Source organism: Phyllopteryx taeniolatus, chromosome 9 (genome assembly GCF_024500385.1).
Source record: "Phyllopteryx taeniolatus isolate TA_2022b chromosome 9, UOR_Ptae_1.2, whole genome shotgun sequence".
NCBI lineage: Eukaryota > Metazoa > Chordata > Actinopteri > Syngnathiformes > Syngnathidae > Phyllopteryx > Phyllopteryx taeniolatus.
This window is the reverse complement of record NC_084510.1, coordinates 19776271-19803610: the sequence shown is the minus strand read 5'-3', so window position 1 is coordinate 19803610 and position 27340 is coordinate 19776271. Positions and strand designations below refer to the sequence as shown.

The window sequence follows — 27340 nt, the reverse complement described above, 5'->3', positions numbered from 1 at the left end:
CCCAAATCCACTTTAGGGGAGTTGTGGTGTTCAACTGCCTGCACTGCATTGTATGGTGCGTTCACTGCCCGTGCACATTCGACAAAGATTGTATTTATTGATGTTTGAAAGAGAATTTCCTATTACAAGTTTCATCGCATACTTAAAGAACAATAACATAAAACTGGACGACACCGTTGTTATCTCGCTATATTTAAAGGACTTTCGTTCTAGAGTTGTAGTGCTGAATAACGACAAATCCGACATTTTCTGGCGCGCACGTGAAAGCATCGCCACCATCCGAGCCCGAGGTTGAACGGCGTCACAGTCAGCTTGTGTGTCCTTTTCGACTGATAAACCACCGTCAGTCGACCCGTCTCGTCTCTCCTTCCAAGCTCGGATCATGAGTGACTACACTTGTTAGCTGTCAAGTCATCTTTGTATCGCCTCGCTCTTGCAGACGCGACGAGAATGGCGTTTCATGCGGGCACCAACGCGTCTGTGGTGGCGTCGACGACCACCGTGTTAGCGATAATAGCCGTCGTCTTCTGCTGCTCTCCGGGTAAGGTTTTGGGTTAATCCCTTGTCGTCCAGGCCGCTTCGCTTGCTAACGGCTCATTGCCAAAGCTGGACGTTGGCAAATGAACATGACCCTTTTCGTTGTTATTTCTGGCCTGAGTCGTGTTGGCATTTAGTCTTCGCGCGCGAGCAGTTTTGTATCTCGTCTGAATTGTTGGGAAAAGAAAATATAGCATCTATCGTATTTGTTTACGTTTAATAATTTGTAAAATTACAATTAAAAAATAATCATCATATTTTCGTTTACTTGCGTGTTGGTGACGAATGTAATATCCGGGTACTTTATGGCATCGCTGATGCAAATATATGGTCGCCATATTGAGATTGATCCGAGCCAATTGATGATGCCATTTGGTCTACGTAGCACTGGCGTTTTTGTCGCTTAAATTAACTTCGCCTCTGTATTTTGGTTGATAATGTACGAGCACATTTTTAGATAGCATATCGTTACATATTTTTGTCTTCATTTCAAAGTGCATTTGAGTCGTGATTCAGCAACTAGGCAAAAGCAATCGCTCAATGCGAGAACATCTCAAATGACGCAAGTTCAGGATGACGGATAGAATACCAGTCCATCGTTTTGTACTGTCTGTGGTCACTGTAACACGTTGAGGGGCGCCAAACGTATTTTTCTTTTTCTGGTGCCGCATGCATCCTAATTTGATGTCAAAGGGCCCGGGCCACTAAAATCATACCATATTTAATAACATAAAAAATAACAGTACGTTTTACCCTTTGTTTAATGAAAAACATAAATACATTATGAAAACCTTAAGACTTAATGACATTTTTAAAACAAGTTCACAAAACAACCTCAGATTTCTTGAGAAAATTTTGCTTCAGTTTGTCATCTACATGTGTGCAAAATAACTGCTCGCGTTTTTTCCACAGAGCATAAAGAATATATGCCTGTAAGTATTGTTATATTGTCCATCTATGCGTTGCTGCACTGTTTGTGTTCAAATGTCCGTTTCGGAAACGGTTAACACAGAAGGTCATAATTCCAGTAAATACTTGTATAAAAAATGCTTCTAGGCCATAAACATAAAACAAATGAAAAACAAGTACTGTAACGCGGTAACAGATCATGCCATCTTGTGCTCTTCTAAACTGAGGCTCCTCTATTGTTTGTTATGACTGAAGTCACACACAAGACAATTGGGGATTTGCAGTAGTTTTAATGAATTGTAGCTGTCATTTGTGTTTTGTTTTTTTAGCAAAGGGGTTACAATTAAGATTTTATTTTAAGGCCATATAAAAAAAAAAAAAAAATACCCAGTTTACTAGGGTGCAATGAATTGAATACCTTTCCTCTAACATTGCATTTGCCTCTTCGTCCCCAGTCGGAGCCAACGAGGACTGCCTGTGGTACGTGGACAAGAACGGCACGTGGCACAACGGCTTCGATTGTCCGCTCATCACCTTCTGCTGCGGCAACTGTCAGCGACGCTACTGCTGCTTGGACGCCTTTAAGATGATCACGGAGCGCGAGCAGAAGCGCTGCATGCTCTTCCAGTTCAGGTCAGAGCGGCCCTTTGTTAAATGTACCGGCAGAGTTGAAAATCACTCATCTCATTTCTTAAACATCAACATCGGTTATCACAAACGCGTACTGTTAAACACAAGTGACTGACGTATGACAGCTAACTAACTAGCACAAAAAGCTAACGTAGCAGTCTACATCTTCACTAAGTGAAGAGCACAAATATGCGTCCATCAATTTTCTATAGTGTTCATTTGGGTTGCTTGTTAGCTAGAGCCTATCTCAGCTGACTTTGGGCAAGAAAAGAAGAAGAAATGCTTGCTTACAGTTCGGGTTGGGCATTGTTTGAATTTGAGGGATTCCGGTTCCAAACGATTCTCGATTGTGATTCCTTTTTCTCCCCCATCCCAAAGAGATTAAATTCACAATTACACAATGAATATGAAGCCAAAGACATTCAAATTGTGGCGTGAGGGATGTCTACGACTTCCACGCAGACCAATTTAAAGTAACAAATCTTACGGTTATAAGGAAGCAACACACCATGGTGGCGATGAGGGAACACGTCAGACTTCTACACATCGTGAAAGCCTCCTTTGCACAATATTATCTTATTCCAAGTGTTGCACTGAGGTGACTGGTCATTTATTTTAACTTAATTAAGACACACTTTTGCTCGCCGCTGCCATTAGGCGCAAGCACGTCTTCGTGTGCGTTCTTCTTTGTTGGTTTTTGCTGATGCTCCTTGGGTTTTTGCTTTTTCTTCTTCAGGGTCAGCGGACTGTCGACATCGAAAGTGTGAAGTGAAATTTTGAAATTTGAACGATTCCAGGAGTACCGGAATGTTAGTCCTTGCGTGGCTGCTTCTAAAATGGGCTCACTAGTCTTTATGGATGATGTAACTCATGATGGTAGCACCAGAAGGAATTCTAAAGTCTCCAAAAGCATTTTGTCTAGCAGTTTCCAGAAAAATGCATCCAAACTTATCGGGAGAAGCTTAGTCATGCAACAAGACAATGACCCAAAACACTTAGACTCGTCAAGTCAATCAGGGGACCTTAACCCAATCTAGCATTCATTTTAGCTCCTGAATAGGAAGGAGACTGAAGGGAGAAACCCCCAGAAACAAACAAGAACTGAAAGAGGCTGCAGTAAAGGCCTGGAAAAGCATTTTAAATGAAGAACGCAACAGTCTGGTGACGCCAATGGGTCACAGGCTTGATGCAGTTATTGCAAGTAAGAGTTCTGCCACCAAATATGAAATGTTACTGACTTTAAGTTAATGTAATGATGTCTGTTCCAATACTTTTGCTCACTTGAAAAGTGGGTGGCTTCAAACAAAAGGTGCTCTGTCCGGAGTTGTTTAACACATCTAGAGGTAAATACCATGAAATATAAGATGGAATTCTGAACTTTTGTCTCATATTCATCTTTTGATCTGAAACCCAAATGTCCTCAGTATACAACAAAAGCAAAGGAATTGACCATGCCGTTCCAATATTTTTGGAGGGGACTGTATGTCGTCTATGTCATAATTGGAGGATCCCCTGTAAAGTTAATCCTTTTAGCCTGGTTGAAATGAGGTCTAGCGAGGTGCCCTGACAGGATAGTTTTCCCAAAATTTACCTCAAACTAAAAGTAAACTCATTTTACGAGTTTAAAAATGAGGTCCTTGATGAACTAGTAGATCGAGAGTAAATTTCACCAATTAATGATTTTAGCAAAACAACAGTAAGACCAGTCCAAGCTCGTCTGCATGCTGTCAGTCTAATATGAGGATTTGCTGGCTTCATCTTCATTATGTAATTGTGAATTTAATCTCTTTGGGATGGGAACTATTGTGGCTACAATAAAAAAAAAAAAAAAAAAAAGCAATCACTCTGAGCCTGATGAATCACATTTTTCCCCATTTTGTCCTTTTATAGCTAAATCCTAAATATTGTACAGTAATCTCCTATTATTCGCAGGGGTTTACTGTAACACGGTCGTGGTGACACATGAAACCCCTAACAGAAGCCCTGGTGCAGTTACTGTCGAGCTGGGGTCACCAAGACAAGAACGTATATAGTGAGCATTTGTTTTTGGTAAGAACTTAGTTATATTTTGTGTAAAAGTTAACATTTTTCCTCAGTTTTTCTCCAAACGACAGACCATGGCTCTAAAAATGGCTGATACATCCATGATGCAATGCAACATGATGGCACGTCCCCCAAGCTTTTTTCCCCACCTCTTAGTTACGATTGGATGGTAACAGCCAATGAGAATTTGCCAGTGTCTCCTTGACCACTTGCGGTGGCGTTACAATAAGTTTCTAACAAACGATGGTTTACCTTATGTGTGTGTTGTAGTACATTGTGTTAAATCTGTGTTGATTCTTTCCTTTCAGTCCGACAACATTAGCTGGCATCGCCTCGTCAGTCCTGCTCTTCGTGGCCATCATCGCCACCATGGTGTGTTGCTTCATGTGTTCCTGCTGTTATCTCTACCAGAGAAGGTTGCAGCGGGGCAGGACTCCTTACGACCGTAAGATTTGTTACTTTAAATTGGTCTGCGTGGAAGTCGTAGACGTCCCTCACGCCACAATTCGAATGTCTTTGGCCCACAGCCCAGCAGATCCCGATGGCCAGCTACCCCGTGGAGCCACTGTACGACGCCTACGGAAAACCGCTGGGGCCGTCCGAGTATCCGCATGCGGGCTATCCTATGGCGCCCCAGTATCCGGGAATGCCCTCTCAGTATCCCATGATGCAGTCCGGACATTATCCCCCTCCTCATATGGATCCTGCTTACAGCCAAGGTAATAACCACATACCGCATCTCATAGTAGTGTAGCTCCTCACTTAAATCCAGACACATGCAACATTGCGGTGCGACCAGGATGTTAAAGACAATATCTCCACATAGCACAAGATCGCCTTTAATACTTAGAATCCTCTTTAATGTTTTACAACAAGCGCTCCATCGCCGCACTTCAAATTATACGCTTTGGTAAGGTGGTACAAGAAAAAAAGCCAAAACATCATTTAAAGCAAAAGTTGTAACATAACGAGAATTAGGTCATGATTTTAATGCACAAAAGGGCGTAATACAGTCATACAAGAACAATGTTGTGGAGAAAAAGAGACGATAAGGAAGTAGTTAATTTTACGTGAAATTAGTCCTAATGTTACGAGAATTTTACGTGAGATGATCCGTAATATTGCGGGAATTAAGCTGTAAGTTTATGTGAACTTAATCGAAATATTGCGAGAATAAAGTTGTAATTTGATTTGGGGGAAAAAAATTCTCAGTATTCCAACCCGAAGTTGTAATTTTATGTGAATAAAGTCGAATATGTGAAAAAGTTGTAATTTTGCAAATTTGAGGAAAAAATGTCATTTTAAGTGGAGTTACAATTTTACATGAAATCAGTTGTAATGTTACAACAATAAAATTGTAATTTTAAGTATAATATAAGAATGAAATTGTACTTTTATGTTGTATTTTAAGTCGTGTGAATGAAGTTGTAATTTGATGTGATATAAGTTGTAATATTAAGAGAATAAAGTTGTAATTTTACTTGGAAGTATTTTTAATATTACAACGTAGTAATTTTTTACATTAAATAAGTAATTTCATGACTTGGAAAAAGTTTAGTTTTGCACAAGAAAACAATTTGCAAGCAAGTTTTATGTGAATTTTGATTTTTATGTTACTACAAACGTTTTCATTTTATGGGAATAAGGTAGTAATAATAATACTGGTGTTATGTAACAAGTTGTAATTTTCGGTGAGTATTGTTGTATTACTAGAAAAAAGTTGTAATTTTACGTCAATAAAGTCATCATAAAAATAGGAGGATATGGTTGTAATTTTATGTCAATGCAGTGGCAATGTGATGAGACTACATTTAAAATCTTACATGAATAAAGTCATAAAAATGAACATTAACAAAACAAGAAAACCTCTTAATATTAGGGATAACAAGTTGTAATTTCACAAGATGTAATTTCCATGAAAGGTTGTAATATGACTAGAAAAATGTGTTTTTATTCGTTTGAATTGTACTATAATAAAACTTTATATTAAAAGAAAGGTGCAAAAGTTAAAGAAAAAATAGTGAATGTGAAAAAGTTGTAATTGTGTAAAACTACTATGAGAAAAAGTTGAATCCCAAGAATAAAGTCGAATAGTTCACTAGAAAAAAAGGAGAAAAAGGGGAGAATGGTATTATACGAAGAAAGCTGCAATGTTGGTGTGAATAAAGTCATAATATTTTGGGGGGGAGGGGGGGGGATTTCAAATTAGAGAAACTCGTCATTTTTTATAAGAAAATGTCTTTTTCTATGATGACAAAGCCGAAATTTTCCTACAAAGCCGTGGTAATAGTTGAGGAAATGTGTACCATCATAAATATACTTTATATACAGTATGATGCACTGGATGCTAATGACCTGACCATAAATCTTTTCACTATTTTTCAGCTCCTCCGCCGTACTCTCCTCCACAGTATCCTGGTCAATGATCAGATAAACGCACACGCGCACACACTCACACACTCATTTAATGTGGTCAGTGGCAGCAACGGGGGAGACAAGACTGTTTTAAAAAAAAATCCAATAAAAAGGAAGGCAGCAACATCTCTCACACACCTCAACAGATAAATGCTTCAGAGTGTTCATCCAGCATTAAGATAAAAATGCTAATGTTTTTATTTTTTTTAGATATATATATATAATGACAACATTTCCGCTCGTGTCCTCCATTTCGCAAATTAAATGACTGTGTGTTCTTTTGCACGGGGCGTGGTCAGCCATTTTAAAGACTTTGTGTGACGAAAGGTGCCCTGAATCTGAATAGAAAGCCGCCTCATTAACACTACATTTTCATTTCATATTGTGAAATTGTTTTATTGAAGAAAGGTCACCCAAAAAAAAAGGTAAAGTGCATCCAGATATTTGGCAGACTAAATGTTTTGGATGAGTCTTACCATGTACAGTTTGTGACGTCACGTATTGTTTTCTATTATCCTTTCCCAAATACATTTGACACTTCCTGTTAAGCAGTGTTCATGTGGCATGAGGCAACATGCTAGCTCATACCTCTGACTGATTCACAAATATGATTACATGATGTGCGTTTGTTTTTTGCTCTGGTCATAATGTGAGTAAAACGTGCAATTGCCGTACAAGGGATGCATGTTGGATTCAAGAATAATTGGAGGGTGTATATGATATAAAAGCGTGTAAAAAGTGCCACACTGCAAAGAAATATTAGGCAAAAATGTTTTTTTTTTCTTTCTTTTTTTTACAAGAACAAAATCTAAATGTTATGAGATAAGGGATGTATACTGTATATTAACAAGAAACGTCTGGCAGAAGTTGTAATTTTAAGTGAAGAATTTCAGGGATGAAGTGAATTGTTACAAGAAGTCAGAATCTTATCCTAACAAAGTGGTAAAGTTGTCGTCTTCAAAAGAATCTCAACCAAGATTTAGTGTCACGACAATATCGTAAATATTACAAGAAAAAAGTGGTAAAGTTCGGAGAAAAATGTTAATATTCAAGAAAAAATTGCTACTGAATTGGAAATAATCGCAGTCATTTTTGTGAGAGGGAGGTCGGAATATTTAGAGTTAATTTTACAAAAATGTCAAAAGAACAAAGTTGCATTATTATGAGATTAGTCTGTCATTTTGCAATTAACTGATTCAAAACTCTTATTATGAGAGAAAAAGAAAAATTTGTTTTGAGAAATAATTTGTCATTTTACTGGGAATAGTCAATTTTTTTGGAGAAGGCAATTCCGAGTTAATTTTACACAAATATCACAAGAAAAAAAGTTGTAAATGTAATTTTTGCAATATTGTAAAGGGAAATTTCACAACAAACAAAATGATGAGAAATGTCACAATTTTACTTGTTCAAAGTTAAAAGGAAAAAACTTTTTCAAGACAGTCAGATTTCCCAAAAATCTTAATTTTACTGGGGGAAAAAATTGTCAATTCTAAGACAATAAGTTGTAATTTTCCAAGAAGATCACATTATACTACAAGGGGGGAAAAAAACAATGATTTGGATTTTTCTGAAAAGCTGTCATTTTACGATACGAATAGTTGGAATTGTACTAGAATAACTATTCCAGAAAAAAAGTAGTCGATTTACAACCAACAAAGTTACAAGGGAAAAGTCTTAATTTTACTTGTACAAAAGTATTTTTTGCTAGAAAATCCGTATTCGTAAGTTGTATTTGTTTTACGAGAACAGTTGAAATTTGACTAGGTAAAAAATGTAATATTACAACAAGTTGTCTTTCACAAGAATATCACAAGAACAATGTTGTAATATTTACGAGACCAAAGTCTGAATTGTTGGGGGGGGAAAAGCGCTCATTTTCGAAAACCAAAGTAACAAAAGGTATAGTTGTGACCTTTGAACTGCTGTTTTCTTTCCAGTGTGGCGCTGCTACTGCCGGTACATATGCCATCATTGCTGCTCGAAATAATGAATGATTTTTGTGCTACTTTGAATCCTCTTGTTAGTTGAAACACTACACTTTTTCATATGTTGCTGGGCGCTAACATTTCTTTTAGCTGCACCCTGTACCATCTGACCAGTGTCAGCATGCTCCCTACTTCCTTTCTTTTCTCCTTTCCAAAATGAAGTAGAACTATATTTGCATTGATGTCAAAGTAGGATGTTTTAGCGTGATGTACATGGTGAATATTTACTGTTATGTTTATTATTAGTTCTGGTGTAACATATCAGGTCTGGGGGGTTGGCGGTCAGTTACGCTGCTTTGAATTTTTGAACTGGACGCACAACATCCCGCCTCACTGTCGCCCTGAAACTCAGGCTGTATTTACGCTGCAAGGTTCAAGTGACACAATTGGTATATGTGTTGGAAGGGGGGGGGAGGGGGGTTTTCATCGGTTATGTTCAGGTTATAATCAAATCTGGATTAAAATCTGATACATATTGGATATCTATTGGTGTGAGTGCAACGTGAAAACAGATAGGATAGATGTCACAAATTGGTGGCAAAGCACTTAAAACAGAAAGGATCATAAAATAAAATGTATTTACTCTGCAACAACACAGACAAACAATTAGAAAAGCAAACACCATGCATCTAGCATGTACACAGTCATGATCCTATGTTACATAAATGACTTCAGTAGTTCAATTAATCAACATACACAAACCACCTTCACATGAGGCTCATCAATAGCATTAGCTAGCACACTAAATAGAACAAACTGACATGACATCACATGCAGGAAAACTAAAATGTACACTAGAATTTTACACAACCGGTACTACATCATTAAACTCACCTTGTGGTATTTTCTCTCAGTTATAAATGTTGGCAAAGTAGATTCGTGAGAGAAGCAAAAACATTCGCTTTTGACTGCATTCACTGCCAACAAAACAAACGCAGACACGAAACACCATCAATGAATTAAACCTAGCAACAGTATTCCACGAGATGGCGCCAAAGTAATACTTTTGTTGTGTTGGTCTGCGCACAAAAATAGTACATTAGTTTTTCAAAAAATAACAGGATGGGTTCCTAAAAACGTAACGCAAAGAAAAATATCGGATTTAAAAAGTGGATTTAAAAAAATCTACTCGCCCCTCTTCAGATGCCAGGTTTTTGTGAGTGTACTAGATTACGTACTAGTTAATTAACACTTCAAATTGTGGCAGATGTGTGCTAAATCTCGTTTACTAGAATTTTGAATGTGAGCAGTTAATTCTGAACACAGCCACATCCCCAGTTATGAGCGTATGCACGCCTTATTTGAAGAACCATTTTTCTTCCATTGAGGTCACATTAAAGGTGTTAAAAGTTCTGAAATGATTTACCTTGTTATTGTTAATTTTTTTTATATATATCACAAAACCAAGGCATTTGAACAGGGGTGTGTAGACTTTTTATAGCCACTGTAGGTAATACATTGGAATGGGCACTCAGACCTGCAGTGTAAATCCAGTTGAATAGTTTTTAACGCTTGAAATCCATATTTTGTAATCCGTACCTCATCTGCTTTGCGGCGTTCCAACGAGATATTTTTTGAAAATGACGCTAACTCTACTCTGGCTTTTAAATGTAATGAAATTGACTTCTTGTAGCCAATTTTTCGGCTGTCCAGCTAGTTTTAGGCAATTCTTTCCCTTATCTCTGGGAATGGCAAGGGGGGAAAAAAGTCAAATGTTTATGCCCCTATGTTTGTTAGACAAACTGCATTTTTCATCTCCTAATCGGGCCTTGACTCATTCGGTTGATCTTTTATTCATATTTGAGCAAACCGTGTTATGTTGGGAGTTACTGAGCCATTATAAAGCACACTGAAAACACTGGAAATGTTTCAACGCTTTCACCTGTACTCCACTTAACAATTCTTCCATTGCTTTTTTTTTGTTTTTTTTGTTTGTTTTTACCTCTGATTGTGTGTATCTCATTAAACTTACTAAGAGTTGGAAAACAACTGACATGTAAGGTATGACATTGTAATATATATCAAGAGTGAAGAGTTTTTATTTCCTAAACATAAAGTTTAACTTTGGAATGTATGTTGTCTGGCTTCTTTTATTCTGATGATTATTACTCGCCACTTGTCTCGTTCACTTGATGGTATTTTACACAAAGGGCCAGTGCACCGTGGTGCTCTTTACCAAACTTCAAGTGGTCATGTTGTGAATGGCAGCGAATCAAATGTTAATTTTTCACCCCTCTTTGGAGAAAATAACTTAATTATATTAAATTACTAATATGTACATATATTTAAAAATGAAATCCATGCATTTGTGAAACTATATTAAGAGAACATTTATTAATGTGAGAAAAGTCTTTAGCTTAACGAGGAAAAAAAGTCGAGTCATCTATGAGCATTTTTTTTTTCCCCAATAAAAAAAATATTTCGGAATCAAAATCAGAATATGAACCTTTTTTTTTTTATTTTTTTTTTTTAAACAATAAGTTTTTGTTTTTTTTTAACTAAAGACAACTTTTTGAGAGGTATTTTATTAGAATTAAGTCATAATATTGGGAAGAAAAACATTTTGGAGGACAAAGTCATATTGAATAATGTAATTTTCCAATAAAAGCCAACATGTCCAGTCGTAGTTTTATGAGAAATACAATTAGTGACTTTTATGAGTAAATTGAAGAATAAAGTTATTTTATTAGAATTAGTTTCTAAATGATTAAAGGAAAAACAAAAAACTCAAGTTCATATTTTACAACGCAAGAATGTTACAAGAAAAGCACAATATTGCTAGAATAATTTGAGAAAAAGTTATTTTTAAAAGCATAAATCTGTAACTTTATGAGAACAAAGGTGTCAGTTTATGAGAAAAATGTCAAAAGAATCCATCCAGCCATTTTCCATTACACTTATCCTCACGAGGGTCGCGGGTGTGCTGGAGCCTATCTCTGCTATCTTCGACCAAGAGGCGGCGGGGTACATCCTGAACTGGTCGCCAACCAATCGCAGGGCACATATAAACAAACAACCATTCACACCTATGGCAAATTTAAAGTCTTCAATCAACCTACCACGCATGTTTTAGAGATGTGGGAGGAAACCGGAGTACCTGGGAAAAACATCCAAACTCCACACAGGCGAGGTTGAGATTTGAACCCCGGTCTTCAGAACTGTGAGGTGGATGTGCTAACCAGTTGTAAATAATGCAGGAATAAAGTAATATTTCTCCAAGTATACAGAATTTTACATGACAGTTTGAAGAAAAATATTAGAAATAAGGCATAATGTCAGGGAGAAAAAAAAAAAAAAAAAAGATTAAAGTTGAAATATTATGGGAAAAAAATTACAATTACAAAAAAGTCAGTCTTAAGAGGTAAACATTGCAAGTTAAGGGGGAAAATTGCAATATTACAACTTTATTCACGTAATCTTTTCATCAACCCATAGATATGCTAGTTATCGCAGCATACACGGACGGGGAGTCCACTACCTTCAGGGTTTGGTCACGTGACTTGCACCTAAGTGCGAAAGCAGTTGTGGCGTTAATTTCAGTCGACAACAGACGGCGATATTGCCTAACATGGCGGCCCACTGCGATGGCTGAAAATTGATGAATTCTTCTTCTTCTTCTTTTCCTTTCGGCTTGTCCCCTTAGGGGTCGCCACAGCGCGTCATCCTTTTCCATGAGAGCCTATCTCCTGCATCCTCCTCTCGAACACCAACTGCCAACATGTCTTCCCTCACGACATCCATCAACTTTCTCTTTGGTCTTCCTCTAGCTCTCTTGCCTGGCAGCTCCATCCTCATCATCCTTCTACCAATATACTCACTCTCTCTCCTCTGGACGTGTCCAAACCATTGAAGTCTGCTCTCTCTAACTTTGTCTCCAAAACATCGAACCTTGGCTGTCCCTCTGATGAGCTCATTTCTAATTTTATCCAACCTGGTCACTCCGAGAGCGAACCTCAGCATCTTCATTTCCGCCACCTCCAGCTCTGCTTCCTGTTTTCTCTTCAGTGCCACTGTCTCTAATCCATACATCATGGCTGGCCTCACCACTGTTTTATAAACTTTGCCCTTCATCCTAGCAGAGACTCTTCTGTCACATAACACACCTGACACCTTCCTCCACCCGTTCCAACCTGCTTGGACCCGTTTCTTCACTTCCTGACCACACTCACCATTGCTCTGGACGGTTGACCCCAAGTATTTAAAGTCCTCTACCCTTGCCATCTCTTCTCCCTGTAGCCTCATTCTTCCCCCACCACCCCTCTCATTCATGCACATATATTCTGTTTTACTTCGGCTAATCTTCATTCCTCTTCTTTCCAGTGCATGCCTCCATCGTTCTAACTGTTCCTCCAGCTGCTCCCTGCTTTCACTGCAGATCACAATGTCATCTGCAAACATCATGGTCCACGGGGATTCCAGTCTAACCTCATCTGTCAGCCTATCCATCACCACTGCAAAAAGGAAGGGGCTCAGGGCTGATCCCTGATGCAGTCCCACGTCCACCTTAAATTCTTCTGTCACACCGACAGCACACCTCACCGCTGTTCTGCTGCCCTCGTACATGTCCTGTATTATTCTAACATACTTCTCTGCCACTCCAGACTTCCGCATGCAGTACCACAGTTCCTCTCTGGGTACTCTGTCATAGGCTTTCTCTAGATCTACAAAGACACAATGTAGCTCCTTCTGACCTTCTCTGTACTTTTCCATCAACATCCTCAAGGCAAATAATGCATCTGTGGTACTCTTTCTAGGCATGAAACCATACTGTTGCTCGCAAATACTCACTTCTGTCCTGAGTCTAGCCTCCACTACTCTTTCCCATAACTTCATTGTGTGGCTCATCAACTTTATTCCTCTATAGTTGCCACAGCTCTGCACATCACCTTTGTTCTTAAAAATGGGCACCAGTACACTTTTCCTCCATTCCTCAGGCATCTTCTCACGCACTAGAATTCTATTGAACAAGCTGGTCAAAAACTCCACAGCCACCTCTCCTAGATGCTTCCATACCTCCACAGGAATGTCATCAGGACCAACTGCCTTTCCATTTTTCATTCTCTTTAATGCCTTTCTAACTTCCCCCTTACTAATCATTGCCACTTCCTGGTCCACCACACTTGCCTCTTCTACTCTCCCTTCTCTATCATTTTCCTCATTCATCAACTCCTCGAAGTATTCTTTCCATCTACCTAGCACACTGCTGGCACCAGTCAACATATTTCCATCTCTATCCTTAATCACCCTAACCTGCTGCACATCCTTCCCATCTCTATCCCTCTGTCTGGCCAGCCTGTATAGATCCTTTTCTCCTTCTTTAGTGTCCAACCTGCCATACATGTCATCATATGCCTCTTGTTTTGCCTTTGCCACCTCTACCTTTGCCCTGTGTCGCATCTCAATGTATTCCTTTCGCCTCTCCTCGGTCCTCTCAGTGTCCCACTTCTTCTTAGCTAACCGTTTTCCTTGTATGATTTCCTGTACTGTGAGGTTCCACCACCAAGTCTCCTTCTCTCCTTTCCTGCCAGAAGATACACCAAGTACTCTCCTGCCTGCTTCTCTGATCACCTTGGCTGCAGTGGTCCAGTCTTCTGGAAGCTCTTTCCGTCCACCGAGAGCCTGTATCACCTCTTCCCGAAAAGCTGCACAACACTCGTCCTGTCTCAGCTTCCACCACATGGTTCTCTTCTCTGCCTTTGTCTTCCTAATTTTCCTCCCCACCACCAGAGTCATCTTACACACCACCATCCTATGCTGTCTAGCCACACTCTCCCCTACCACTACCTTACAGTTGGTAACCTCCTTCAGATTACATCGTCTGCACAAGATGTAATCCACCTGTGTGCTTCTACCTCCGCTCTTGTAGGTCACCCTATGTTCGTGCCTCTTCTGGAAAAAAGTGTTCACTACAGCCATTTGCATCCTTGTTGCAAAGTCTACCACCATCTGTCCCTCCAAGTTCCTTTCCTGGATACCGTACTTACCCATCACTTCTTCATCACCCTTATTACCTTCACCAACATGTCCATTACAATCTGCACCAATTACGACTCTCTCTCTGTCTGGGATGCTCAGAACTACATCATCTAGCTCCTTCCAGAATTTCTCTTTCACCTCTAGGTCACATCCTACCTGTGGTGCATAGCCACTAATCACATTACACATAACACCCTCAATTTCAAATTTCAGCCTCATCACTCGATCTGATACTCTTTTCACCTCCAAGACATTCTTAGCCAACTCTTCTTTTAAAATAACCCCAACTCCATTTCTCTTCCCATCTACACCATGGTAAAATAATTTAAACCCTGCCCCTAAACTTCTAGCCTTACTGCCTTTCCACCTGGTCTCCTGGACACACAATATATCAACCTTTCTCCTAATCATCATGTCAACCAACTCCCGAGATTTTCCTGTCATAGTCCCAACATTCAAAGTCCCCACATTCAGTTCTAGGCTCTGTGTTTTCCTCTTCTCTTTCTGCCGAAGAACCCGCTTTCCACCTCTTCTTCTTCTTCTTCTTTGACTTCGACTTCGACCCACAGTAGCTGAATTTCCAACAGCGCCCTGCAGGTTGACGGCGCCGGTGGCGGACGTTGTTAAACCGGGCCACGACCGATCCGGTATGGAATTCTTTGGATGAACGCTCATATTTGTTTGGCAAGGTTTTAAGCCGGATGCCCTTCCTGACGCAACCCTCTGCATTTATCCGGGCTTGGGACCGGCCTACAGTTTGCACTGACTTGTGCCCCCCATAGGGCTGCATTCTGAAAATTGATGAATTAATATGTTTAATTCTCATTCCACAAATTGAATATTAATCAGAATACCGTGTTTAGACTAGTGGGGGTACATACAACCTATTCTTCCCCCCAAAAAATATTTTAGTTCCCCTTTAAAGTCTGTTTACCTTAATACCTTAATGTGAAACGCTATAGACAGGCTAACGAATAGCATCGGTGTCTTGGTTTTACAAGCAATGAATATTTGAACACAAACAGTAGACATACAATATCACAATACTCACAGGCATATGTTCTTTATCCTTTGCGAAAATTTATGAAATTACAGCAGCTTACTAAGTCAGTTGTGAAACATGGCTTCATTCTTTACTGCCCCCAGGTGGCCAAGGTGCGCACACCAGAAGGAGCTGCACAATGTCCATTGAATTAAAGCAAATAATGTGGCACGGAAATAATTAAACTTATACCTGAAGGCACCACTGTATTTTATTTGTTGTGCATACATCTCATAGCTGTTGCTCATTCCCAAATATTGAAATGATCTTTTAAAAAAAAAAGAAATCCTTCCCAAGTAAACAGAATCTGGAATGAACAAAAATAGCAATTGTGTAATGAGAGGAATTGTGTGTACAGTAACTCTCATCTGGCACCTCAGTAAACTGCAGCCCTTCCCATTCCCTTTAAAGGAGCGCGCCGTCCTCTAAACTTGGACATGCACTTTCCCAGGATTCCAAAGAATGTCCCAGCCTCTCACCAGCCCACCGTCACAGGCCGCCCTCTTCGCAAGCATGTGAGTCCGGGATCCACGCCTCGCTCTTTCCAGGACGTATGGAAATAATTTTACCTCGAAGCTGCTTGATATCCTGATTTTTTTTATTTTTTCATTTTCTATTTTCTAGCAAGATCTTTTAAAAGTATGTCCAGACGGAAGGTGAGAGGCCTGACAAGGTTGGGGCGGCAGGTGAGCGAGGACCCGGATTTGGACACCCTGCTGTCCACGCTCTCCCCGGAGGAGATGGAGGAGCTGGAGAAGGACATGATGAAGGTGCCCGACATCAACACGGAGGACAGAGAGGTCGCCGTTCAAGGCGAGCACGCCGGAGGCAACAACCACCACCAGGACGGCAAAAGCTGCCACAAGGAGGCCTCACTCCAGGTAGATTCTTGTTGCTTTGCATTTTATTTGAGGTATTGCGTGAACGTGGCAGCATGGTGCGGACTAGCGGTGAGCACGTCTGCCTCACAGTTCAGAGGGTCCCGGTTCGAATCTCACATTCCGAAAACGTGCATGTTAGGTTCATTGAAGACTTTAAATTGTCCATAGGTGTGATTGTGAGTGTGAAAGATGTGCACGGCTGTCGACCAGTCCAGGGTGGACCCCGCTTCTCTTGCCAAAAGTCTGCTTGGAAGGGCAGGACAATGCTGTACGGAAATGATGCACGCACAGTTGCTGGTCTATGTGTCCTGTGATTGGCTGGCAAGCAGTCCAGGGTGTGCCCTTCTCTCACCAAGTCACCTGGAATTGAAGACTCGTATAAATTGTCTGTAGGTGTGATTGTGAATGGTCATTTACCTATACGTGTCATGTGATTGGGTGGTGACCAGTCCAAGGTCAATCCCACTTGTCTCGCCGAGTGAGCTGGATTTGAAAAATTGTGATTGTGAATGGTCATGTGTCAATATGTGCCCTGTGATTGACTGGTAACCGGTCCAGGGTGGGTCCCAGTTCTCTTGCCAAAAGTCAGCTGGAATTGAAGAATCAATTGTCCCCAAGTGTGAATGTGAGTGTGACTGCTTGTTTGTCTGCATGTGCACTCTGATTGGCTGACGACCAGCTTCTCTCGCTTAAATTTAGCTGGGATGGACTCCAGCTCACTCCCTAAAGACCCTAATGAGGACATGCCTTATAGAAAATGGATGGATAGGATGTAACATCCAGCTCTAATGACCATGTCCATGTGATGTTTGTGAGGGTGGATTGAAGATTGAAGAGGCCAGCTGCAGCCGTCAGATCCTCAAAGGCGTTCCTTTGGGCCATCAAAAATATTGTTTACCCTTCTGAGGGATGATTACATTTGACATTCAACTCCTCCCAAACAAACCCCACTTTTGAGACTTGACATTTCTGTAAATGTGCTTTGTTCTGATGTGGTTTGAACCACTGCAGTCCACTGTCGAGTAGTTTCTACCGAATGTGCTCAGTTCGGTGTACGGCTCCTTAATCCCGGGCCCTGGTGGAATTCCTCGGTTGATCGCTCCTACGCTCAGTGCCTTTTAAGGATGCGTCCGCTAGCCTGGCGTGCCTCTGGGCTCACAAATCAAACACTAGGCGAACCTGAGCCATAAAAAAAAAAATTTCAAAAAAAGAGAAGATGGCCACTATAAACACACAAGCCTCTTCGCAGACGGATGAGGAGCGGCGGTCGTGAAGCGACACAGAGGCTGAGTTTTCTCTAAGCGAGGTACACACATACAGATAATCAGGGGGAATTTTGGCATCGTTTCCACCCTTCTGATCAAAGTCAGGAAAGGCCTGATTATTGGATGCTTTTAAAAGATTAGTGAGTGATTATCCTGTGGTGTAGTGTGTGTAAGAACGATTCATTTCCTCCCACAAATGCTCAAAATCATGCCAAATCTGAACATTTTCCACCCTTCTGATCAAAGATAGGAAAGGCCTGATTGTCTCAATTGTCAAATATGTCTGAAAGATTTTGATGCGGGGTGCTTTAAACTAGTTTTTCATCCATGATCTGTTCTGAAAACATTGGGGTCAACAATTGTAAAGTTTTACTGTAAAGCGGGGTAAACGCATAACAATAATGAAGTCTAATTTGAGCCGCTTCCAATCAAAGCCAGCAAAAGCCCAAATATCGGTTGTCTTTAAAGATCATCATAAATATGCTCATATTTGTTCCCCCAAACAGGTTGAACCAAAGAAGGAAAGCCGGAAACATGATAACCTGAGGAAGACGGGCCTAAGCCAAGAGGGCAATGAAGACGCCGGAGTCCGAAGACGAGGAGAAAGCCAGGGCAAAGATGGAGAGGGGAAAGCTCCAGAATCCTCAAAGGAGGAACAAAGTCAGGTCTCCAGCGACCTGAAGGATGGATGCAAGGAGAAAACAGCATGTGAGGACAGCAGGATGACAGACAGGAGGGAGAACCGCGAGAGCAAAACAAGGGACGTGATCTCCAAGCTGCAGGAGAAGAAGAAGGAGGACACCCGTAGGGAAGATGGCAGGAGGAGGGATGACACCAAGACCAAGGACATCATCTCCAGGCTACAGGAGAAGAGCGAGAAAGAAGGCGCCAAGGAGCGGGTGAGGCGATCCGACAGCTTCAGGACGCAGGGGCTGGTCTCCAGGATGCTAGAGAAGCAGAACAAATCCCAGGAGAACCCGGTTCCCGAGGAGAAGAAGCCTGAGGATGACGATAAGAACAAGAAGACGGCTCGAAGAGTAGAACGACAAGCCTCTGAGAAGGAGAAGGGAATGAGAAGAGACGAAGAACTGTTCAACCACAGCGATCACCTGAAAGAGAAGAAAACAGAAGAGGAGAAAGTGGACAACCGAGAAAAACTCGCCAACTGTGTGGCCCCGACCGCCAAAACGAAGGAGGAAGAGACCACCGATGAAGACTCCAGCATGTTCGACGAGCTCCTGGAGCAGGTCCGAGGCGATGACCCATCCTTGGTGGAGCTCAACGTGAACAACTCGGAGGTGATCAAGACCAAGACGCTCATTGAGCTGGCCGAGGCGCTGCGGCACAACACTCACGTCAGGAAGGTGGCGCTGGCCAACTGCCGGGCCGACGACCACGTGGCGTACGCTGTCGCCGGAACCCTGCGCCACAACGCCACCATCACCAGCATCAACCTGGACTCCAACCATCTCACCGGCAAGGGCATCCTGGCCCTCATACAGGCACTGCGCTACAACGCCACTCTCACCGAGCTGCGCTTCCAAAACCAGCGGCACATCTGCGGAGGCAAGACGGAGATGGAGATGATCAAGGTGCTGAAGGAAAACACCACCCTGCTCAAACTGGGCTACCACTTTGAGCTGGCAGGCCCCAGGATGACCACCACTAACATCCTGAGTCGCAACATGGACCGCCAGCGTCAGAGGCGCTTGCAGGAGCAGAAGCAGGCCCAGGCCGGAAATGGAATCGACAAGAAGAATGTTCTGGAGGTGCCCAAGATGGGTGGCGGAGGCTCCCTGAGGTGTGTAATAGGAATTGTATTAGCGAATATAGTGATAGGGACCTCAAGTTGTGTAAATCCGTGCCTTAAGCCCCCCTCAAAAGGGGACTGTCCCGTTAATTGCGTTTTGATGCCACAGGATGGCAGCAAACGAACACTTTTGTCTAAATCAAGCTCCTCAACTAACTTCAACAGTTCCTTGGCACCAAGATGCCACAAGATGGTGCTCAAAAAGATTGAATACAAGTTTTTTTTTAGAAATAAATAAAACTGAATCGACAACTTTGTGAATACTGACTATGCAGTGGTTCACTGTGCAGTTGGGCCTTGTGATACTCGGCTTACGGGTTTTTCGAGATAGGAGCAGTCGTTCTGCCAAATTTTTGCTCTGACTTGCAAGCTCAGACTTGAGATACAAGCGCTTCAACTCAACACGCTTTACAATAATCAGCAGTTTAGCAAATAGTGAACAATTCATTAAAAAAGAACATTCAAGCTGTCTAATGCCACTCCCAGTTGAATTTACTGTCAAATTAAACATCAAACAAAGAGAATTATCTTGTGTATTTAAAACAGCCAAACAACTGCTGAAGAAAGGCCCTGCCATCTTAACGCTAACGCTAATTAGCAACTATCTTTTTTTTTTTAAGATTATCCTAATTGTTCAGCAACAACATGTAGACCACAGGTGTCAAACTCATGGCCCAGGGGCCAGATCCGGCCCATCAGATCATTTTATATGGTCCGGGAAGGCAAATACAATGCCTCAACTTTGCTGATTCTTGCTAAAATCAGCCCTAAAATTTCTAATTGTCATATGTAATAAATGTTGAGATATTGCAAAAGCATTTTTTGTCAAACCCCTTTTTACAGTAACTTGAACAATCTTGAATATATTATCCTTGACTTCTGATTTCAAAACTACTTATCCATCAACTTATTGTGTATATGTAATAATACGATGAGGCAATTAAACATTTAAGATTCAACACGGCCCTCTGAGGGAAACCGTAACCACATTGTGGCCCATGACAAAAATGAGTTTGATACCGCTGATGTAGACAGGCTACATGTACTCCTGTTACTCTTCTTCTGAGAATGACTAATATTAGTGCCACACTGATGAGCTCAGAGAGGAGTTGAGACATTATTATGAATCCCACTTGAGTTCTAGGCAGGGCAGCACACACCCTGCTGCAATATGATTGGCTGCTGCATCCAGGCAGGGACTGCCTAGAACTCAAGTGGAATTCATAATAACTCCTCCACGAACAGTATATCCATGCGTGTCTTATACTGCCCCCAGGTGGCCAAAACGGGCACACACAAAGGCGCAGCATTTAATTGATGTAGTCTGACAATAACTATTTAATTCTGTTTAATTATAACATTGTTTTAGAAAGTACAATATTGTGGAGTGCTATTTTCCCTCACTAAAGTGGACATAACACAAATTGGATGTTTTACAGGGCAAGGCTGGAACAGATTAATGGCATTTTCATTCATTTCAGTTGGAAAAGATGACTTGAGATACGAGTGTTTTGCATTACGAGTGTGGTCACGGAAGGAATTCAACTTGGATCGTGAGGCCCCAATTGCTCAGTATCAGTCATCATCCAGATCATGGTAATCCACAAAAGTTGAAACAAGGCAACTGAACTCTTCTTGATTCTTAAAAGACATTGCACCTTTAATCTGAAAGGCTTCTTCAGTTCGAATTTTTGTGGTGTGGAGTGTGGACTCTCCTATGAACTATCTAGCTATGTTTCTGGTGGGTGTGTCCCCAAGGGTGGTCAAGTGTAACTGTAAGATTAATGACTCCACACCCAAACATTTTGAACGGAAGAAGCCTTTTGGATAAAGGTAAAATGTCTTTAATCAACAAGAAGAGAACAGTTGGCTAGATTCAACTTTTGTGTCTTACAGTAAAATTCCAGAGTAATTAACGCCCTCCCAAAAAAGGTTTGTAATTGCCTAAAGATGCCACAAGTTAGCAGAAAGGAGCAACGTACTTACATCTAAATAAAGCTCTCAAATTGCTTCCTTTTTACCAAGATACCACTGGATGGCACCAAAGCAAAACTGTCATTGCTTTGACTTGAGCACAAAAACAGCGGCAAATGGAGGATATATATATATTTTTTTTAAATATCCAAATAGGCAAATTTCCAAATGCCGAACCGATAATGTGTAGGCTTTTAATGTATTTAAAATCTTACTATATAGTAGTAGCTTGTCTTACGAGGGTCCCAACTCACGAGTTTTGTAGTTATGAACTGTCGCTTGGTTGCAAGCCAAAATTTGAGGCACGAGCAAGCTTCAGATATGCCGCCACTCGAGTGAAGTGACAACAAAACATAAACCATTGAAGGTACTATAACAACCTTGCATGTGCGCAAGGACAGCCACAATCGCCGATGCACTTTCAGATGTTTACTGGGCGGGACAAACAGTTAAACACACGAATACAAAATGAGAACGCTCGCAAGGAGCTGCTGTAGGCCATAACTCACGCCAAGACGCTCACACCATGACCAACCCAACCAATTGCGCCAACCCGACGACAGCGTCTGATGTCACTCGGCAGGCCACGCACCTTAAAGTCACGCATCCACAGATACTACAGGATGTACAGTATGTTCACTTTATAAAAACTATTTATTTATTTTCATTCTCTTTTGTTCAATTATGTTTTTATACAATACAGTGGTGCCTTCAGTTACGAGTGACCCTACCTACATGTTTTTTGAAATAGAAGCTGTTGATCGACTGATTTTTTTTTTTTTTTGCTTTGACTTGTGAGCGCAAGCTTGAGATACGAGCGCCGTATAGTGCCAGGTGACTCAACTCACTTCACATCAAGCAGAATTTTGGCAGATAACATTAGTAAATATTCTTCAAAAAAGAGGCTTCATGCTCTTTATTGCCACTCTCAGTTAAAAGTTACTGTCAAACTAAACATAAACAAAGACAATTACCAGTGTTGAAAACAACTACTTAGCCTCCACTAGCTTAATGCTAACATACAATGGGAAACTCCATAGGCACACGAGCTAACAATTAGCATATATGTGGGGGTGGTGGTGGTGTTACCCTTTAAGCAACAGATATCGCAACACAAACGGTGCAGCAACACATGTTGACAGATAATATAGCAATCCCCATATTCTTTACCCACTGTGAAGAACGACAGCAGACATAGCCTCGACCTCACAACTGTAGACAACATGTATGACTCTATAAATCGTGCCATGGTAAACTTGAACGGAACAGGTGATCCCCAGTTTCAGTTGTCATTTCGCTGCAGTCACTGAGCTCAAGAAATGATTTCTCTGTTCCAGAAATTCCACAACATGGAGCTCTCCAAAGGCGTCCCCCAAACCGTCGCCATTACCTTCGCCGATACCTTCGCCCAAGCTGAGCCCTAAGAGGGGAGCAGTGGCTGCTCCGCCACCGCCCCCACCCCCACCTGGGGGAGGGCCTCCACCTCCTCCGCCTCCCATGCTGGAAGTGGACTCCCTGAGGAACTCTTTGACACCAGTGTCACGGAGGAGTCTGGACGGGAAGAGCATAGGAGGTGCAAAGAACTCCAGGGACCAGCTGCTCGCCTCCATCAGGGGGAGCAACATCCAACAACTCAAGAAGGTACGTCCCCTGTATAGTGAACCAAAATTATCATAGTTAACAAACACAAATGAAATAATGAAATTAGAATAGAAAAACATTTTCAGACACTGAAATGAAAACTAAAAATAAAAAAAATACAATAAAAAAATGCATTTTCTTTTCACAAAACTATCCATCCATCCATGGTCCTCGCTGCTTATCCCCACGAGGGTCGCGGGCTGCTGGAGCCTATCCCAGCCAGATGCCAGTAATGCATAAGGCGCACTGCGGCAAAGTACAGCCCACGGGCCACATCCGACCCGTATGCAATCTCTCGCCAGCCCTCGCAGCCTTTATGAAGTCAAAAGAAAATGTAAAGTATGTGCTGCATTTATTTTGATGTCCACGACAGCACATGTGCACAGTGGAGGGAAGATAACAATTTACCCTGGTAATGATTTGGGACTCCTAACTAAGAATGACTAATTTGACTTAATGGTTTGCGCTCATAATGTAAGCACACTTTAAAAATATAGAAAAAATTATGGACAATGCAGAAATGTTTTTTTTTGTGAATGTTAATGAAATGGTGAAATAATGTTAATATGTGTAGATAAGTAATTTTAATGTGATAAGTCATTTTAATGTGACTATTTATTTTTGTTATATTTATTATTTCCTAATTACAGTATTACAACATGTACTGTAGGTCATTCCGCTGCTCCACAGAGCGTTATAGTCCCATGACAACAGAGTTGAGAGTGCTCTGTAAATTGGCTGATTGGAAGATGAGATGACGTCGGCTTCAAGCTTTCAATGTTAAGTTCGTGCGAAGTAGTAAAGTCGACTATTGGGTTCAACCCCTACTGCAAAGTATTTATATTCACCTAAAAGAAAAAAAGAAAAAATGGATCCTTGGAAAATGCAGATTTCTGTGATATAGCGGGGATTCCCGCAACAGACAAGTACCGTAATTTCTTATATAATGCGCACCCATGTATAATGTGCACCCCCAAAGTTGACCTCAAAATTCTGGAAAACCCTTCAACCTATGTATAATGCATTTTTACAGTGCATGATTTTGCTTCTACCCATATGATCAAAACATGAAGTATTATCTGTATTTTGTTCTGAAGTTAAGCACTTTATTTGAACACATAATACTTTCTTTTTATTTACTTACTCTTATTTAGAAATTCACAGCCCTACTTTTATTTAGTAAATGAGAAAGCACACAGTTGTGCTCATATGTTTGGTTACCCAGGCAGAATTTGTAAGATGTGTACAATTATTTTAAGAAAACATGACGGACCAGGCGAAACACATTTAATTTTATTTTAATGGGATTCAAATTCAACTGTCAAGCATTTCAGAAAAGCATTACCATTAAACAAAATATAACCATAAAGAAATTAATGATGGTTGTTGTTCAGTCATCAGTCGTATTTAAAAATAATAATAATAATTCACAAATTCTGCCTGGGTATGTAAACTTATGAGCACAATTCTACATATATGCAGTCATATGTACCCCTGTCATATTGGAATGAAAGTGTAGTCTACACCTTTTTCATATCATCTAGTTGGGATACTAGAATGAAAGTGTACAACTTCTTCATAACCTCTAGGGGGCAGTGGCATAGTGGAATGAAAGTGTACAGCTTTTTCATAACCTCTAGATGGCGGAATACATTTATAAGATGTGAAAGTCTTTTTCATTTTCTCCTATACCTATGTATAATACGCACTATTGACTTTTGACAATTTTTGGGGGGTAAAAAATGTGCATTATACACGAGAAATTACGGTATCTACCATATAGTGGGGCTGTGGTCGGTGTACCACCATATTGGAACACTGTATTGATTTACACATGCTGAGTTCATTCATACGTTTTGTCATCACACAACAGATGCCCATACCCAAGTGGCTGCAATGAGTTTTGCCACTAGCGTCTGGAACTTAAGAACATGGGAGAACGGACATCTCACCGCAAGCAGATAAACCCTCCCTCGGACGCAGGGTCCATCTTGCGGGAATGACAGTCTTGACGACGAGGCCGCTTTATTACCCTAAGTCCTCCCCACTGAACACTGGACCAAAAGGACCCCTGCAGAGAACGGGTGCCATTTTGCAGTCAAGGATTCATATCGCTCTTCGCTGGACATTTGTTATTTGCACAAATAGGTACTAAATGAAGTCCATTTGTACAACATATTGGCTCGTGTATGAATATGAGTGCCTGAGAAAACAGCTAAAGCGGGGTACACACATACTGACTGACCCCACTCCCAAAACTAGATTTATGTTGTAGTACCTATACTGACCTGTGAGAGGCAGCATGGTGAAAACAATACTAGTAGTAGAAGAAGAATTTAGAAGCTAGGCTAACTGTTAGTTTGTCAATTAACTAAATTTTGCCATTGTACATATTGAATAAGTTCAACATTTACGCTTGTCTGCCCTGATCGTTTTCTGAGTAGATCAAGGAGGAAAAATCACTCTCAACACACCCCTCACCACAGGATAATCACTCAGGATAATCTTTGCGATACATTTGATCATCTGGCCTTTGCTGATTTTGATTGGGAGGGAAGGAAAATGCGTAAATATGGCCCAGTTGTCGGTATGTGTGTACCACGCTTTAAACATTTACAGTTAGTGGCCCCGACCAGATCAGGTAGGAAAATGTATTCTTAACACACCTCACACTACAGTATAATCCCTGGAGATAATCTGATACATCTGATAATCGGGGTTTTTCTGACTTTGATCCTAAATAGTGAAAAATGTTCCAATTTTGTCAGCATGCGTATACCCCGCTTTAGGCATTTGAACCACTGTTAGTCAGTGCGTCCAAGCTGGGATGAAAATATCAGGGAATATACCAACATGATGGCCCGACTTCAAGAAAGCAACGTAACGTGGCTACGGGAAAGAGAACGTCAAGGATCGTACGTCTCATGTCAACAAATCTCAGGCGAAGTTGATTTGGAAAAGCGCCATTAAGGAATTTGAGCTGGTCAATAATTACATGTTATCAGGAAGTCCAAATCCATGAGTGTTGTACAGAATTGCTCTAGCTAACGGGATTGATAATCGTATGTAACTTTCATGTAATATAGCTTCTGTGTTTTTAAGGCTTATTTGAAACTTCCTGATGATTGATGCCATATCTTTTGAGTGAATGTCCTTTCTTCAATGTCATTGCACTTACTCTTTGTGCAATGTAGATTTTTTTTTTTCATTTGCGATGACACACCTTTCTTACAGAGCCTGTAAGTCTTTAATAAAATGCCTCACTATGTCGCCATTGACTCATAAAGGTCTTCAGTATAGATTTGTTTGTCTATTAACATCTATTATTTAAGTAATAGTTCAACATTTTCTGAGCATAGGTGTCTTTCTCCCTAATTTCTTTTCAAAGATATTTGAATAAAAATAACGGGGAAAAAATAGACACTTTTCGGGGGGGGGGGGGGGGGGGGGGGGGATTATAGAAAGAAAAGAAAATGTAGACTTATGCTGTACAATTTTAATGTATCATGAGATTTTTGGGTGAAAACATTTGTTTATTCATGATTCAGACTTTCGTTTTCGACTTCCGCATCGGTCGCTCCAATCCACCGTGATTACCACAGTGATGTTTGACTCAAGTTCACCAATCAAACGACTTCCGCGACTGGTGTTTACATTACAGACTACGAAAAACAACAGCTTTAACACGCAGCGTAGTTTTGTCATTTCCCAAACTTGGATATTTCAGCCCACTTCTAACTTAAGAAAACACCTTGCAGTAAGTTGCAGATGTTTTTGCTGTTGTTTTGGCTGTGCATATGGCAACATTAGCACTATTTTATGGTGACAAGTAACTGTAAAACATACATCTTCTCTGGCGTGTTCTGCGCTTGCGCGCTCTCTCTTTCTCTCTCTGACATACACACAGACTTGATCAATAAGTCTGGTCGGCAAACAGCTTCTTCATTCATTCATTTTAGTGGATAAAGCAAATAATGTTTCTGTAAGGCCCTATGCATGTGGTCCACTTAAAAATGTTAATTGTGGCATGTGTGTAACTGAACATGACTTTGAGTTTGAGTTTTTATTTATTTCATGTAAGCTTTATTTAACTAGGTAAAAGACCAATTAAAACAGAAAAGCTCTTTTGCAAGAGAAGGCAGCAAGTTAAACGTCGAGTCCAATTCAGTCACATTTAAGTTTATTTCTGTTGTATATTTTCACCTCCCCACTCAAAAAGATAAACAAAT

The 27340-nt window shown here is 40.8% G+C and overlaps 1 protein-coding gene across 1 annotated transcript; it reads left to right on the top strand.

The window, feature by feature from the left end:
- The first annotated feature begins 45 nt into the window (after nucleotides 1-45).
- Nucleotides 46-26389, top strand: LOC133483230 (leiomodin-1-like). Its single transcript, XM_061784147.1, is given in 10 exon segments — nucleotides 46-541; nucleotides 1902-2079; nucleotides 4428-4564; nucleotides 4647-4838; nucleotides 15952-16063; nucleotides 16065-16161; nucleotides 16164-16421; nucleotides 18193-19487; nucleotides 22808-23111; nucleotides 24985-26389. Coding segments are annotated over 10 exon segments (2691 nt in total). The 5' UTR covers nucleotides 46-450; the 3' UTR covers nucleotides 25012-26389.
- The last annotated feature ends 951 nt before the right edge of the window (nucleotides 26390-27340 follow it).